We start from the raw sequence: 17,532 nt of genomic DNA, 5'->3' as shown, positions 1-17,532 counted from the left end.
ATAGCACGATGAACAGAACAGTACCTCACATCTCAATACTAACATTGGATGTAAATGGCCTAAATGCTCCACTTAAAAGATACAGAATTGCGGAATGGATAAGAATTCACCAACCATATGCTGCCTTCCAGAGACTCACCTAATACGTAAGGACTCACATAAACTTAAGGTAAAGGGGTGGAAAAAGACATTCCATGCAAATGGACACCAAAAGTGAGCAGCAGTAGCTATTCTTATATCAGACAAAACAAACTTTAAAGCAAGAGCAGTTAAAAAAGACAAAGAGGGATATTATATAATGATAAAAGGTCTTGTCCAACAGGAAAGTATCACAATCATAAATATATATGCAGCTAACACTGGAGCTCCCAAATTTACAAAACAATTACTACTAGACCTAAGAAATGAGACAGACAGCAACACAATAATAGTGGGGGATTTCAATACTCCACTGACAGCACTAAACAGGTCATCAAGATAGAAAGTTAACAAAGAAACAATGGATTTAAACTATACCCCGGAACAAATGGACTTAACAGATCTTTACAGAACATTCTACCCAACAACTGCAGAATATGCATTTCTTTCATCAGAGCGTGGAACTTTCTCCAAGACGGACCATACGATAGGACACAAAACAAGTCTTAATAAATTTAAGAAAATTGAAATTATACCAACTACCTCCCTGACCACAGTGGAATAAAACTAGAAATCAACTCCAAAAGGAACCTTCAAAACCAGACAAATACATGGAAATTAAATAACCTGCTCCTGAATGATCACTGGGTCAACAATGAAATCAAGATGGAAATTTAAAAATTCTTCAAACCAAACAATAATAGTGACACAACCTATCAAAATCTCTGGGATACAGCAAAGGCAGTGCTAAGAGGAAAGTTCATAGCCCTAAATGCTTACATCAAAAACTCTGAAAGAGCACAGACAGACGATCTAAGGTCACATCTCAAGGAACAAGAAAAACAAGAACAAACCAAACCCAAACCCAGCAGAAGAAAGGAAATAACCAAGATCAGAGCAGAACTAAATGAAATTGAAACAAACAAAAAAAATACAAAAGATAAATGAAACAAAAAGCTGGTTCTTTGAAAAGATAAATAAAATTGATACACCATTAGCAAGATTAACCAAGAAAATAAGAGAGGATTGGAGGCTATTATAAACACCTTTAGGCACGTAAACTAGAAAACCTGGAAGAGATGAATATATTCCTGGAAAGACACAACCCCCTAGCTTAAACCAGGAAGAATCAGATACCCCAAATAGATCAAAAACAAGCAGTAAGGGTAAAACGGTCATTTTAAAATTTACCAACAAAAAAAAGTCCAGGATGAGATGGATTCCTAGCTGAATCCTACCAGACAATTAAACAAGAATTGGTACCAATCCTATTGACACTATTCCACAAGATAAAGAGGGAATCCTCCCTAAATCATTCTATGAAGCCAGTATCATCCTAACACCAAACCAGGAAAGGACATAACCAAAAAAGCAAACTACAGACCAATATCCTCGATCCACATAGATGCTAAAATCCTTAACAAAATATTAGCTAACCGAATCCAAAAACACATCAGAAAGTGTTGATCAAGTGGGTTTCATACCACAGACGCAGGGAAGGTTTAACATACACAAGTCAATAGATGTGATACACCACATAAACAGAATTAAAAACAAAAATCACATGATCATCTCAATAGACGCAGAAAAAGCATGGAACAAAATCCAGCATCGCTTTATAATTAAAACCCTGAGCAAAATCTACATCCAAGGGACATATCTCAATGGAATAAAAGCCATCTATGACAAACCCACAGCCAACATAATACTGAATGGAGAAAAGTTGAAAGCATTCCCTCTGAGAAACAGAACAAGAAAAGGATGCCCACTCTCATCACTTCTATTCAACATAGTGCTGGAAGTCCTAATAAAGGGCATCCAAATTGGTATAGAGGAAATCAAACTGTCGCTGTTTGCTGATGATATGACTGTATACCTAGAAAACCCTAAAGACTTCTCCAAGTAGCTCCTAAAACTGATAAATGAATTCAGCCAAGTTTCAGGATATGAAATTAATGTATACAAATCAGCAGCTCTCCTATACATCAACAGTGACCAAGCTGAGAATCAAATCAAGAACTCAACCCGTTTTACAATAGCTGCAAAAAAATAAATAAATAAAACACTTAGGAATATACCTAACCAAGAAGGTGAAAGGCCTCTACAAGGAAAACTACAAAATACTGCTGAAAGAAATCACAGATGACACAAACAAATGGAAACACATCCCATGCTCGTGGATGGTAGAATCAATATTGTGAAAATGACCATACTGCCAAAAGCAATCTACAAATTCAACGCAATTCCCATCAAAATACCACCATCATTCTTCACAAAACTAGTAAAAACAATCCTAAAATTCATATGGAACCAAAAAAGAGCCCATGTAACCAAAGCAAGTCTAAACAAAAAGAACAAATCTTGAGGTATCACATTACCGATTTCAAACTATACTATAAGGCCATAGTCACCAAAACAGCATGGTATTGGTATAAAAATAGGCACACAGACCAGTGGAACAGAATAGAGAACCCAGAAATAAACCCAAATACAGCCAACTGATCTTCCACAAAGCAAACAAAAACATACAGTGGGGAAAGGACACCCTATTCAACAAATGGTGCTGAGGTAATTGGCAAGCCACATGTAGGAGAATGAAACTGGATCCTTATCTCTCACCTTATATAAAAATCAACTCAAGATGGATCAAGGACTTAAATTTAAGACTTGAAACCATAAAAATTCTAGAAGATAATATCAGAAAAACCCTTCTAGACACTGGCTTAGGAAAAGATTTCATAACTAAGAATCCAAAGCAAATGCAATAAAAACAAAGATAAACAGCTGAGAATTAAAGAGCTTTTGCATGGCAAAAAGAACCATCAGCAAAGTAAACAGAAAACCCACAGAGTGGGAGAAAATCTTCACAATCATACATCTGACAAAGGACTAATATCCAGAATCTACAATGGACTCAAATTAGCAAGAGAAAAACACATAATCCCATCAAAAAGTGGGCTAAGGGGCCGGGTGCAGTGGCTCATGCCTGTAATCCCAGCACCTTGGGAGGCCGAGGCGGGCAGATCCCAAGGTCAGGAGATCGAGACCATCCTGGCTAACATGGTAAAACCCCGTCTCTACTAAAAACACAAAAAATTAGCCAGGTGTGGTGGCGGGTGCCTGTAGTCCCAGCTACTTGGGAGGCTGAGGTAAGAGAATGGGGTGAACCCGGGAGGCAGAGCTTGCAGTGAGCGGAGATCACGCCACTGCACTCCAGCCTGGGCAACAGAGTGAGATTCTGTCTCAAAAGCAAAAAAGGTGGGCTAAGGACACAGACAATTCTCAAAAGAAGATATACAAATAGCCAACAAACCTATGAAAAAATGCTCAACATCACTAACGATCAGGGAAAAGCAAATCAAAACCACAATGTGATACCACTTTACTCCTGCAAGAATGGCCATAATCACAAACAAAAAAGAATAGATGTTGGCATGGATGCAGTGAACAGGGAACACTTCTATACTGCTGGTGGGAATGTAAACTAGTACAACCACTATGGAAAACAGTGTGGAGATGTGTTAAAGAACTAAAAGTAGAACTATCATTCAGATCCAGCAATACCACTACTGGGTATCTACCCAGAGGAAAAGAAGTCATTATACAAAAAGGATACTTGCACACACATGTTTACAGCAGCACAATGTGCAGTTGCAAAAATGTGGAACCAACCCAAATGCCCATCAATTAACAAGTGGATAAAGCAACTGTGGTATATATAACAATGGAATACCACCCAGCCATAAAAAGGAATGAAATCATGGCATTTGCAACAACCTAGACGGGATTGGAGACTATTATTCTAAGTGAAGTAACCTAGGAACGGAAAACCAAACATCACATGTTCTCACCCACAAGTGGGAACTAAGCTATGATGATGCAAAGGCATAAGAATGACACATGGACTTCGGGGACTCAGGGGGAAAGGGTGGGAAAGGGGTGAGGGATAAAAGACTAAAAATTGGGTTCAGTATATACCGATTGTGTGATGGGTACACCAAAATCTCACAAGTCACCACTAAAGAGCTTAACTCATGTAACCAAATACTATCTGCTTCCCCAAAACCTATGGAAATAAAAAAACCTAAAACTAAAAAAAAAAAAAAAGAAATTATAAAAGGCACAGACAAATGGAAAGACACCCTATGTTAATGGATTGGAAGACTTAATATTGTCAAAATATCTATAATACCCAAGCAATTTACAGATTCAATGCAATCCCTGTCAAAATCCCAACGGTTTTTTTTTTTTTTTTTTCCTGAGACGGAGACTTACACTGCCACCCAGGCTGGAGTGCAGTGACACAATCTCAGCTCACTGCAACCTCTGCCTCCTGGGTTCAAGTGATTCTCCTGCCTCAGCCTCCCAAGTAGCTGGGATTACAGGCATGCTCCACCATGCCTGGCCAATTTTTGTATTTTTAGTAGAAATGGGGTTTCACCACATTAGCCAGGCTGGTCTTGAACTCCTGACCTCAGGCGATCCACCCGCCTCAGCTTCCCAAAGTGCTGGGACTACAGGCATGAGCCACTGCACCTGGCCCCCAGTGGCATTTTTTTTTTTTAACAGAAATAGAAAAAATAATTCTGAAAGTCTTATGGAATGACAAACGACCACAAATAGCCAAATTAATCTTGAGAAAGAACAAAGTTGGAGGCATCACACCTCCTGATTTCAAAATATATTACACAAAGCTAGTTATCAAAATAGTATGGTACTGACATAAAGACAGATACATAGAACAACGGAACAGAATAGAGTGCCCAGAAATAAATCCATTTATGTACAGTCACGTGATCTTACACAAGGCTGCAAATAATACACAACAGGGAAAGAAAAATGTCCTCAACACATGGTGTTGGGAAAACAGGAGATTCACATTCAAAAGAATGCAGCCTTCTCTCACACCATACACAAAAATCAACTTACAAAGGATTAAAGACTTAAACGGAAAACATGAAACTATAAAACTCTCAGAGAAAAACACAGAGGGAAGCCGTCACAACACTGGCCTTGGCAATGATTTCATGGATATAACACCAACAGCGCAGGCAATAAAAACAAAAATATGTAAGTGGGAATACATAAAACTGAAAAGCTTCTGTACAGCAAAGTGGACAATCAACACAGTGATGGAAATGAGAGAAAATAGCTACAAATTGTATATCTGAAAAGGGGTTAATATCCAAAATACGTAAGAAACTTCCACAGCACAAAGGTAAAAACAACTAATAACTTGATTAAAAAACAGGCTAAGGACTTGAATAAAACATTTCTCTAAAGACATACAAACAGCCAACATGTATATGAAAAAATGTTCAATGTCACTAATTACCAGGGCAATGTAAATCAAAACCACAATGAGTTATCACCTCACACCTGTTAGGACGGCTATGATTTAAAAAAAAGACAAGTGTTGACAAGGCTGAAGAGAAATCGGAACCCTTGCAGACTGTTGGTGAGAATGCAAAATGATGCAGCTGCTCTAGAAAATATGTGGGTTCCCGAAAAAATTAGAAACAGAACTACCATATGATTCAGCAATCTCCCTTCTGACTATTTATCCTAAAGAATCACCATCGCAATCCCAAAGAGATATTAGCACTCCTATATCCACCGAGGCAATGTTCACAATAGCAAAGATGTGGAAACAACCTAAATGTCCATTAACGGATGGATAATGAAAATGTAGTATACAGTGGAATACTATTCACCTTTAAAAATATTTGAAAAAAGGACATTCAGCTGGGCATGATGGCTCATGCCTATAATCCCAGCACTTTGGGAGGCCAAGGCAGGAGGATCACTTGAGCTCAGGAGTTTGAGACCAGCCTGGGCATCACAGTGAGACCTAATCTCTACAAAAAATAAAAAAATTAGCCAGGTATGGCAGTGGGTGCCAGTAGTCCCAGCTACTTAGAAGGCTGAGGTGGGAGGATCATTTGAGCCCAGCAGGTCAAGGCTGTAGTCACCACATTCCAGCCTGGGCAAGAGAGTGAGACCCCATCTCAAGGGGGGAAAAAAGGAAATTCTGCAATATGCAACAACATAGATGAATCTTGAGGAAATTAATCTAAGTGAAAAAGAGAGTCACAGGAAGACGAATACTGCATGATCCCACTTATACAAGGTATCTAAAATGGTCAAATTCACAGACTCAAAGACTGGAAATGGTGGTTCTCAGGGACAGGGACAGGGAAGGAAATTGAGAGTTACTAATCAATGTTCATAAAGCTTCAGTCAAGCAAGATGAGTAAGCTCTAGAAATCTGCTGTACAACATTGTACCTATAGTCAACAATATAAATGCACATTTAAAAATTCGTTAAGGGCCGGGCGCGGTGGCTCAAGCCTGTAATCCTAGCACTTTGGGAGGCCGAGACGGGCGGATCACGAGGTCAGGAGATCAAGACCATCCTGGCTAACACGGTGAAACCCCGTCTCTACTAAAAATACAAAAACTAGCCGGGCGAGGTGGCGGGCGCCTGTAGTCCCAGCTACTCGGGAGGCTGAGGCAGGAGAACGGCGTAAACCCGGGAGGAGGAGCTTGCAGTGAGCTGAGATCTGGCCACTGCACTCCAGTCCGGGCGACAGAGCGAGACTCCACCTCAAAACAAAAAAAAAAAAAAAAAAATTCGTTAAGAGGGGCTGGGCGCAGTGGCTCATGCCTGTAATCCCAGTACTCTGGGAGGCCAAGGCAGGCAGATCACGAGGTCAGGAGTTCGAGACCAGCCTGGCCAACATAGTGAAACCCTGTCTCTACTAAAAATATAAAAAATTAGCTGGACGTGGTGGCAGGCACCTGTAATCCCAGCTACTCAGGAGGCTGAAGCAGAAGAATTGCGTGAACCTGGGAGGCGGAGGTTGCAGTGAGCCGAGATCACACCATTGCACTCTAGCCTGGGCAACAATGCGAGACTCCGACTCAAAAAAAAAAATTTTTTTTGTTAAGAGGGTAGATCTCGCCGGGCGCAGTGGCTCAAGCCTGTAATCCCAGCACTTTGGGAGGCCGAGACGGGCGGGTCACGAAGTCAGGAGATCAAGACCATCCTGGCTAACACTGTGAAACCCCGTCTCTACTAAAAAATACAAAAAACTAGCCAGGCAAGGTGGCGGGCGCCTGTAGTCCCAGCTACTCCGGAGGCTGAGGCAGGAGAATGGCGTGAACCCGGGAGGCGGAGCTTGCAGTGAGCTGAGATCCGGCCACTGCACTCCAGCCCAGGCGACAGAGCAAGACTCTGTCTCAAAAAAAAAAAAGAGCGTAGATCTCACATTAGGTATTCTTACTGCAATAAAATCAAGTTTTAAAAAAGGAAGACAGGGCCAGGCACGGTGGCTCACACCTGTAATCCCAGCACTTTGGGAAGCCGAGGCGGGTAGACCACCTGAGGCCAGGAGTTCGAGACCACCCTGGACAACAGGTGAAACCTGTCTCTACTAAAAATACAAAAATTAGCCAGGTGTAGTGGTACACACCTGTAATCCATGCAACTTGGGAGGCTGAGGCAGGAGGATTGCCTGAACTCAGGAGGCGGAGGCTGCAGTGAGCCAAGATCACGTCACTGGACTTCCAGCCTGGGCCACAGAGCAAGACTCCATCTCAGAAAAAAAAAAAAGGCGGGGGTGGGGGACAGTATAGGAAGACAGGAAAAATTATCTCAAATGTTATTAGAATGTCCCAGTTTCCTTTAACCTCAAGTAGACAACTAGGGAGTGGTAAGATATACAGGGACAGCCGTGAAAGTCAAAGCCTCTTGATGAAGGAGTAGGAATCTCCTATGGCTGCTGTAACCAAATAACACAAACTTAGTGACTTAAAATAACACAAATTTACTGAATTTCACTGGGCTAAAATCAAGGTGTGAGCAAGGTTGGTTCCTTCTGGAGACTCTAGGAAAGAATCCATCTCCTTGACATTTCTAGCTTCTAGAGGCCGCCCACACTCCTTGGCTCACAGTCCCTCCTCCTTCCTCAAAGGGCATCACTCCAACTCTGTCTCTGTCTTCGTATCTCCTTCTGACTCTGACCCTCCTGCCTCTCCTATAAGGACCCTGTGATCATATAGAGCCCACCCGGATAATTCAGGATAACTCCCCTTTAACGTACTGACATCTGCAGAATCCCTTTACCCATGTAAAGTAACATACCACAGGTTCCAGGGAATATCACATGGATTACCAACTTCAGGGGCCATTATGCGGCCCACCACAGAGGGGAAGCTGATTTAACCCAGTTTAGAAAAGCCAAATACAATGAAACCTTTATACCTCTATCCCATTCCTTTTTGCTCTTCTATGTTAGAAAATCACTTCAACATATGTTGGCTATTGGATTTGTTTCTAATACACCATTCCACTAGAAGACTTTACAACCATGTGAGAAAAAGAAAAGCAGTCCCTAACATCTGGGAGCTGGCCTGGTAATATCACAGCTGGGTCTCGGTGTTGCTGTAAACTGGCAAGCAACTCAGAGCAAGGCACACACCTCGGCCTTGATGACTGACTCTTCCGTGGAACATAAACAATTTCAGAGAACATCAATATCAGACAAGACCATGATGGACAAAGACTAAACAAGACCACTCTGTAATCACTCCTGAGCACAAGCAAAAACATGAACATTGTCCAAATCACAAAAATGACCATCTCTCTATGCTGGCTAACAGGAATGACTGTTGCTTCTTTACCAGTTACAGCTTTAGCTTTATTCCAGTCTTCTCTCCTTCTAGAAAAGATTTCTTAAGCTATCCAATTACAGAATTATTCCAGCTTCCTAACAGCATCCCATACAGATCAAAGCCTCACTTCCTTAAACCCTTCCCAAACTACCTAGTAGAAGCCCAAATCCCACTTGAAAAGTTACTTAAACATCCCAGTTCTCCACGGAACTCACCGCAATATGCAATAAGCCCAATTTGTCCAACTACAGGTGTGCTCTTGGTAGTCTTTGGCTGCAGGGCAATGACAAAGGTCAGAAAAGACTACACACTCCACGATAACTGTATTCTGAACTTACATACCAGATTGGTGACTGGTTCCCATCTTCTGCCCAACCACTATCCTCAAGTGGGAAGGACTAAAGTTTTTGATCTCCTGCACAAAGGGTAAGCCATAGAGTTGAGGGCAAGACATTGGCAGAAAACAGCAGGTAAACTCACCTAGAGAGGCAGCAGGTGAAGAATAATTCCTTCTATCCCCATTATCTCCCACCTCTCATTTGGCCTTAAAGAAGCCAACTAAATGGGAAGGTTCTAAAATCTCTGTTGTAAAAGTCCCAGTCTGGTCGGGCACGGTGGCTCAGGCCTGTAATCACAGCATTTTGGGAGGCCGAGGCGGGGGTGGATCACCTGAGGTCAGGAGTTCGAGAGCAGCTTGGCCAACATGGCAAAACCCCATCTCTACTAAAAATACAAAAATTAGCCAGGCATGGTGGCGGGCACCTGTAATCCCAGCTACTTGGTAGGCTGAGGCAGGATAATCGCTGGAACCTCGGAGGCGGAGGATGCAGTGAGCTGGGATCGCTCCACGGCATTCCAGCCTGGGTGACAGAGCGAGACTCCATGAAAAAAAAAAAAAAGTCCCAGTCAACCCCAGACTTGGTTCCAAAAATATTATAGCCAAGAGGGGAGCTTAAGCCATACCCAGGATAAGGAAGAATTCAGATTGCGCAGCCAGGCTGGGCATGGTGGCTCACACCTCCAATTCCAGCACTTTGGGAAGCTGGGGCAGGAGGATTACTTGAGGCCAGGAGAGTTCAAGACCAGCCTGGGTAACATGGAAAGAACCTGTCCATACAAAAATGGCCAGGCGCACTGACTCACACCTGTAATCCCAGCATTTTGGGAGGCCAAGGCAGGAGGAACACTTGAGGTCAGGAGTTCGAGACCAGCTTGGCCAACATGGTGAAATCCCGTCACTACTAAAAATTCAAAAACATTAGCCGGGCATGGTGGCAGGCGCCTGTAATCCCAGTGGGAGGCTGAGGCAGGAGAATCGCTTGAACCCGGGAGGCAGAGGTTACGGTGAGCCTAGATCATGCCACTGCACTCCGGCCTAGATGACAGAGTAAGACTCCACATCATAAATAAATAAATAAATAAATAAATAAAATTAGCCAGGTGTGGTGGTGGGCACCTGTAATCCCAGCTACTCAAGAGGCTGAGGCACAAGAATTGCTTGAACCCAGGAGACAGTGGTTGCAGTGAGCTGAGATCATGCCACTGCACTCCAGCCTGGGTGACAGAGTGAGACTCTGTCGCAAAAAAAAAAAAAGACTTGCAATGACTCACATGTAATCCCAATACTTTCGGAGGCTAAGGTGGGTGAATAACTTGAGCCCAGAAGTTCAAGACCAGCCTAGGTAACATGGTGAAACCTAGTCTCTACAAAAAATACAAAAATCAGCCAAGTATGGTTGTATGTGCCTGTAGTCCCAGCTACTTGGAAGGCTCAAGTAGGAAGATCTCTTGAGCCTGGGAGGTAGAGGCTGCAGTGAGCCATGTTTGTGCCACAGCATTCCAGCCTGAGTGACGGAACGACACTCTGCCTCAAAAATAATTTTGAAGAGAGTCACAGCCTACAAGGTGACAATCCTGACGGCTGGGAAGCATCCTCCCGCAGAGCACAGAAACAGACGCTTTAAGGGAGGATCGAACAGGGATTTATGCTGAACGGGTTGGCCAAGTTTATATATTTAACAGGTTATAGGAGGAGCTATGAATATTCACAAAGCGGGGGAGGTCATGCACATGTAGGCTGAATAAACATGTATGTTACATACTTATCCGCATTCACATGTGGGTGGAGACTTAATATCTAAACGCATTACAATGAGGCTCTGTAGTCAGATGGCGAAGCAGGGACATGAAGGCACTCAAGTGCACGGCCTCTGTAAACTGGCCAGAACCAGTTCATGCTCAGCGCTCTTATCAGGACAAAGTTACTGAAATCAGTCTCTTATCCAATCAAAGCTGTAGTTATAGCTTGTGGAACAGGGGAGTGAGGGTCAGTTAGTCACGGTCTGGTAGTGAGTGAGCTGCAGTTATTAATATTGCTTATCTGGAGGCCAGTGCTTGTTTAGCTGCTAGAAAAAAAGAAACACCTTGAGATAGTTAGAACCAAGTTTATTCCTCAAGGGGCGGGGGGTGCTTTACTTAACCCTTGCCTGGCATGGCCCTACATCTTGTTCACCGTTTGGTATTTTATTGCCACAAAGAGTCTGTTCTCTCAGTCTTAAGATCTCTATTTTAACAATAATGCTGGTCAGTTGTTGTTTTTAAACCTCAAAAGGGAGTGGGTATAACAAGGCGTGTAAGATCTCTCATCCCATTCTGGCTGGGAATTCAGTTTTTAAGGTTTCCTGGGGTCCTCTTAGCCAAGAGAGGGTCTACTCAGTTAGCTGGCAGTCTTAGGATTTCATAGCTAGCTCTCAAAAGAAAGGAAATGGATCATTACTACCTGATATTAATAGCCAAAGTCAAATATGATCACTAAAGCAACTGACAAGAGATCTATGAGATATTCATAACACAAAAGACAAAATTATTACATGAGTATGTAAAAGTTAAACACTACATTGTACACAAAAATTAATTCAAAATGGATGAAAGACCTAAACATAAGAGCTAAAACTATACAACTCTTAGAGGAAAACCTTCATGATGCCGGAGCTGGTGATGAATTCTTGGATGACACAAAAAAACACATGCAACAAATGAAAAAACAGATAAATTGGACTACAAAATTAAAGACTTTTGTGCATCAAAGGAAACTATCAATAGAGTAAAAAGGCAACCCTACAGAATGGGAGAGAAGTGTTTGCAAATCACATGCCTGATAAGGGGTTAATATTCAGAATATATAAAGAACTCCTAGAACTCAACAACAAAAATCAAGCAACTCAATTCAAAAACAGGCAAAGAACAGATATTTCTCCAAAAAAGATGTACATATAGTCAATAAGCACATGAAACAATACTGAACTTCACTAATAATTAGGGAAATGCAAATCAAAACCACCATAAGATACCATTTCACATCCATTTTAAAAAAAAAAGAAGAAAAACAGAAGACAATGTGTGTTGGTGAAGATGTGGAAGAACCAGAAACCCTGGCTCCTTGATAGTGGGAATATAAAATGGTAAAGCCTCTGTGGAAAACGGTATGGCAGTTCCTCAAAAAATTAAACATAGAATTATCATATGATCCAGCAATTCTACTTCTGAATTGAAAGCAGGGACTCTAATAGATATTTCTACACCCATGATCACAGCAGCATTATTCACAATAGCCAAAAACGGAAACAACTCAAGGTCAATTGATGATTGAATGGATAAGCAAAATACGGTATACACAAAAAGAAAATATATTCAGCCTTAACAAATTCTGGGCCAGGTGCGTTGGCCTGTAATCCCAGCACTTTGGGAGGCCAGGGTGGGTGCATGACTTGAGGCCAGGAGTTCGAGACCAGCCTGGGCAACATAACAAAACCCCATGTCTACAAAAAATACAAAAATTAGGCCAGGCGCAGTGGCTCACACCTGTAATCCCAGTACTTTGGGAGGCTGAGGCGGGTGGATCACCTGGGGTCAGGAGTTTGAGACCAGTCTGGCCAACGTGGTGAAACCCCATCTCTACTAACAATACAAAAATTAGCCAAGCATGGTAGCGCACACCTGTAATCCCAGCTACTCGGGAGGCTGAGGCAGGAGAATTGCTTGAACCAGGGAGGGAGAAGTTGCAATGTGCTGAGATCACGCCATTGCACTCTAGCCTGGGCAAAAAAGACTCTGTCTCAAAAAAAAAAAAAAGAAAGAAAAAGAAATTCTGACACATGCTACAACACAGGTGAACCTTGAAGGCATTATGCTAAGTGAAATAAGCCAGACAGAAAAGGACAAATATTTTGTGGTTCAACTTGGAACAGTCAGATTCATATAGGCAGAACCAGCAGCTAGAGAGAGTGGGGAATGGAGAGTTACTGTTTCATGGGTATCAAGTTTCAGGTGATGAAAAAGTTCTGGAAATGGATAGTGGTGGTGGTTGCACAACAATGTGGATGTATTTAATGCCACTGAACTGTATATTTAGATATGGTAAATTGCATGTTATATATATATATATCTTATCATGATTAAAAAGTTAAGCAATTATAGCATTATGTAGCAAAATCAGAAACAACTGAATAATTTCAAAAACTGGCAACAGGTCTTACAGAAAAAGCAAGTATTTACATTCACTCTAAATATAAATCATTTGAGAAAGAAATGCCAAAGACTGGGAACCCTGAGCCTGGTCACTGTCTATGCTGGTTCTGTAGAAGATGGAGTAGACTCAACCAGCCAGGGGTGTTGGATTGAGGGAAACAGGGGTGAGGAGAGTCAGAACTAAAGAACTCTGTAATCAGTACCAAAACCGAGTTGTTTTCAGGGGAGTAGACAAAGCTCTGGACTGTTTTAACATGTGTTCCTTTCTCAACCGAAATTCTAGAATATCTAATTAATTAAAACTAAAGCCAAAGAGCAGGAGGATCACTTGAGCCCAGGAGACAGATCTGGTCAACATGATGAGACCTCACCTCTACAAAAAATTAAAAGATTAGCTGGGTCTGCTAGTGCACACCTGTATGATTCACGCCTGCAGTCCCAGCTACTTGGGAAACTAAGGTGGGAGGATCGCCTGAGCCTGGGAAGTCAAGGCTACAGTGAGCCATGATTGCGCCACTGCACTACAGCCTGGGCAAGAGAGTGAGACCCTGTCTCAAATTAAAAAATAATAATAAAACTAAAGACAAATAGACCAATAAAACAGCATAAAGTCTAAAATTAAACCTTATGAATATACAGTTACCTATCTGTGACAAAAGTCATAAATAGTGCTGGAGCAACTGGACATTCCTGTGGGAGAAAAAAATATGACTCCTACCTTGCACCAGACACAAAAAATAAATTCTAGATAGACTGCAAATTTAAATGAGAATAATTCAATAAAGCATTTCGAGAAAAGAACAAGAGAACATCAGTCTTAGAGTAAGCGATTTCTTAACCGGGACATAAAAAGTACTCAAAAAATTTTAATAAATTGAACTATATTAAAATTAATAATTTCTGTTGATCAGAAGATATCATTAAGAGTGAAAGGCATCCACAGAGTGGGAAATAAATATGTGCTGCATATATATATATATATCTGACAAAGAAATCTTATCCATTTGTATTACAATATAATACAAGTTATACTGTAAAGGACCTTGCAAATCAATATTAAAAAGATAAACTTAGGTCGGGCGCGGTGGCTCAAGCATGTAATCCCAGCACTTTGGGAGGCTGAGACGGGCGGATCACGAGGTCAGGAGATCGAGACCATCCTGGCTAACACGGTGAAACCCCGTCTCTACTAAAAAATACAAAAAACTAGCTGGGTGACATGGCGGTGCCTGTAGTCCCAGCTACCCGGGAGGCTGAGACGGGAGAATGGCGTGAACCCGGGAGGCGGAGCTTGCAGTGAGCTGAGATCCGGCCACAGCACTCCAGCCTGGGTGACAGAGTGAGACTCCGTCTCAAAAAAAAAAAAAAAAAAAAAAAAAAAGATAAACTTAATTTTTAAATGGGGAAAAAAACTTGACGCTTCACAAAAGATTGCCAAATGGCTAATAAACAAACAGGTGCTCAAATTCATTAGTTATCAGGAAAATGCAAATTAAAATTATTCGTATGATGAACACTATAACACACTTGCTAGAATGACTGAAATTAAAAAGGACAGCAAATACCAAGCGTTGGCAAAGATAAGAAACAACCACACCTCTGAGACTCTCAGTACTGGCGGAAGCGTACACTGGTACAACCACTTCGAAAAATTGTTTAAAGGTATCTACTAAAGATGAACAAATGCACACTCTTTAACCTAGGGTTTCCATTGTTTCCATTTCTAGGGCTATACCCAACAGAAATGCACAAACATGTCCACCAAAAGCTATGTACAAAAATATTCATAACCAGCCGGGTGTGGTGGCTCACACCTGTAATCCCAGCACTTTGGGAGGCCAACGTAGGTGGATCACGCGAGATCAGGAGTTCAAGGCCAGCCTGACTAACAGGGTGAAACCCCGTCTCTAATAAAAATAGAAAAATTAGCTGGGTGTGGTGGCATGCGCCTGTAATCCCAGCCACTCGGGAAGCTGAGGTAGGAGAATCACTTGAACCCAAAGGCAGAGTTTGCAGTGAGCCAAGATTGTGCCACTGCACTCCAGCCTGGGAGACAGAACGAGACTCCATCTCAAAACAAACAAACAAATAAATACATATATATATATATATTCATAACCAAGACCTAGAAACTACTGAAGTGCCCATCAACAGTAAAATGAAAAATAAATTGTGCTATAGTCACACAACTACAGCACTGAGAATGAATTATAACCACTACAAAATGGAGAAATTTCACAAACACTGTAGAAGAAACTGGACACAAAAGAGTGTATAATGTAAGATTCTATTTACATAAAGTTCAAAACTAAGCAAAAACTAATCTATGATATTAGAAGCCAGGGCAATGTTTACCCTTGGTGGAGGAGAAAGTAACTGGAGGGGGGAAAGGAGTCAGTCTCCGGGATGATAGTAAAATTCTGTTTCTTTTTTTCTTTATTTATAATGGTAGAGATGGGGATTCACTACGTTGCCCAGGCTGACCGGTCTCAAACTCCTGGTGGATTCAGGAGTACACAGGTGTGTTTAGTATGAAAGTATCTGAAGGGTACATGTATGACTTCACGAACTTATCTCTGTGTATTTTAGCTTCAATTTAAAAAATTACAAATAAATTTGTACCAAATTCCATGAACTCAAATTCCACCAGCTCAGATTTCATATGTCCTCTTTATTCAAAGTATGACTTCCAAAGTGATTCTCAATTTTCAAGATCAGTAAGTACACAAATTAGACAATTCTTCACCTCGAACCAAGTGTGACTGAATCATAGACAACTCAGGAAAGGGGTAAATACAAATATAAAAAATTGATATACTTTACAACCGTTATGAAAACACAGATAAACCCAATTATAATACATTCTAGAGCATCACGAAATTATAAAAAACATCAAAGTAGACTTTCCAAGGTCAAGTCCGCTTCCTGACCCCTGCCAACAGCACGCATAGAAACATGGGCCAAAAAAGAGCTGCTTCCCTAAGAAGTTGCTTCCAGAGCAAAATGGACTTTTGCTGAGGTTCTCACTCCCATAAATAACCAATATTCTCACCCCAAAAGGGAAGGTTTCGAACTCAATCCACGTGGGGGCTGGGGGAGATGAAAAAGGGATGGAAACGTGAGGCGCCGGGAGGCGCAGGAGGTGTTGACTGGGTACAAGGTAACCGGCCGGGTCCAAACGCGAGAGGGGGGCGGGCTCCGCGCAGCCTGGTCCTTCCAGGACCCACCGGGCCCACCCAGGCTCTCCGGGACGCCTGCGCATCCACCTGCCTACCTGGCCGGGCGGCGGAGCGCGGGGGCGCGCAAACCGGCGGGGCCGCCGTCCACACCCCGAGGCGCGAGCCGCACATCCCCCTAGAGAGCAAGCCCCCGGGGTCCCGGAGCGCGGCGCGTACCGCAGCCCTCCCCACGGAAAGGGAAGGGCAGGACGGGGGCCGGGGGGCAGGGGCGGGGTCCGGGCTGGCACAGAGGGAGCGGGAGGGGGCAGGGGAAGCAGAAGCGGAGCGGGGGGCAGGCAGGGGGAGGGGAGGGGAGGGAAGGGAGAGCGGCAGAGGCCGGGGCGGGTGGCGCGGGGCGCAGGCCCGGAGGTGAGGGGCCCGGGGACAGGGACGGAGGGCCCGGGCAGGCGCGCGGGGCTGTCAGGGCTGCCTCGGTCCCCACGCACCGTGGACTCCCGCACTTGGCTGTGGAAGTGCTGCTCCCGCGCCGACACCTCGTCCTGCCCTTCCATCCTCCTTCATGCCCGCCGCCGCGCCGCCCGCGTCCGCGCGCTCCGCCGCACCATCGCCCGCCCGCCGCAGGGGCTCGGACGGCCGCGCCGGGGACCGGGACCGGCACGGGCCCGCGAGCCGCAGTTGGAAGAGGTACCGAGACCACTACACCGGCCGCCGCCTCAGCAGCCTCAGACGAGCTACTCTGGCTGAGGGAGGGCGGGCGCCGCGCAGCCGGGGGCGGGGCGGGGGCGGGGCGGGGCGGGGAGGGGGCGGTACAGGGACACGTCAGACGAAAGGCGCCGATACGTCAGAGAAGCGCGCCTCGCGGTCTTCCGGGCCGCTGGGCCGGGAGGCCCCGAGGGGGCGGGGTCCAGCCACGCCCTCAGGAGCTACCCCAGTTAGGGAGGCTGGGTCCTGGCGTGGGGTGGGGACGGGGAGCGCGTCGAGGGTTCTGCGACTTCTGCCCACCTGGCCCGGC

At 43.7% G+C, this 17,532-nt stretch overlaps 1 protein-coding gene across 6 annotated transcripts in view; it reads right to left on the bottom strand.

Moving 5' to 3' along the window:
- LMBR1 (limb development membrane protein 1) overlaps positions 1–17,298 on the bottom strand; it is a 214,090-nt gene extending 196,792 nt beyond the window's left edge. For all 6 annotated transcript variants that reach the window (XM_033194184.1, XM_033194185.1, XM_033194179.1 and 3 more), the window contains exon 1: positions 17,006–17,298. In XM_033194184.1, coding sequence (XP_033050075.1) covers positions 17,006–17,071 — 66 coding nt within the window. In that variant the 5' untranslated portion in view covers positions 17,072–17,298. The remainder of the gene's footprint in view (positions 1–17,005) is intronic.
- Positions 17,299–17,532: the final 234 nt, after the last annotated feature.

Source organism: Trachypithecus francoisi, unplaced genomic scaffold (genome assembly GCF_009764315.1).
Source record: "Trachypithecus francoisi isolate TF-2019V2 unplaced genomic scaffold, Tfra_2.0 Lachesis_group4, whole genome shotgun sequence".
Taxonomy (NCBI): domain Eukaryota; kingdom Metazoa; phylum Chordata; class Mammalia; order Primates; family Cercopithecidae; genus Trachypithecus; species Trachypithecus francoisi.
Note: the sequence above shows the minus strand (reverse complement) of the source record. Positions and strands in the feature narration are given on the sequence as shown.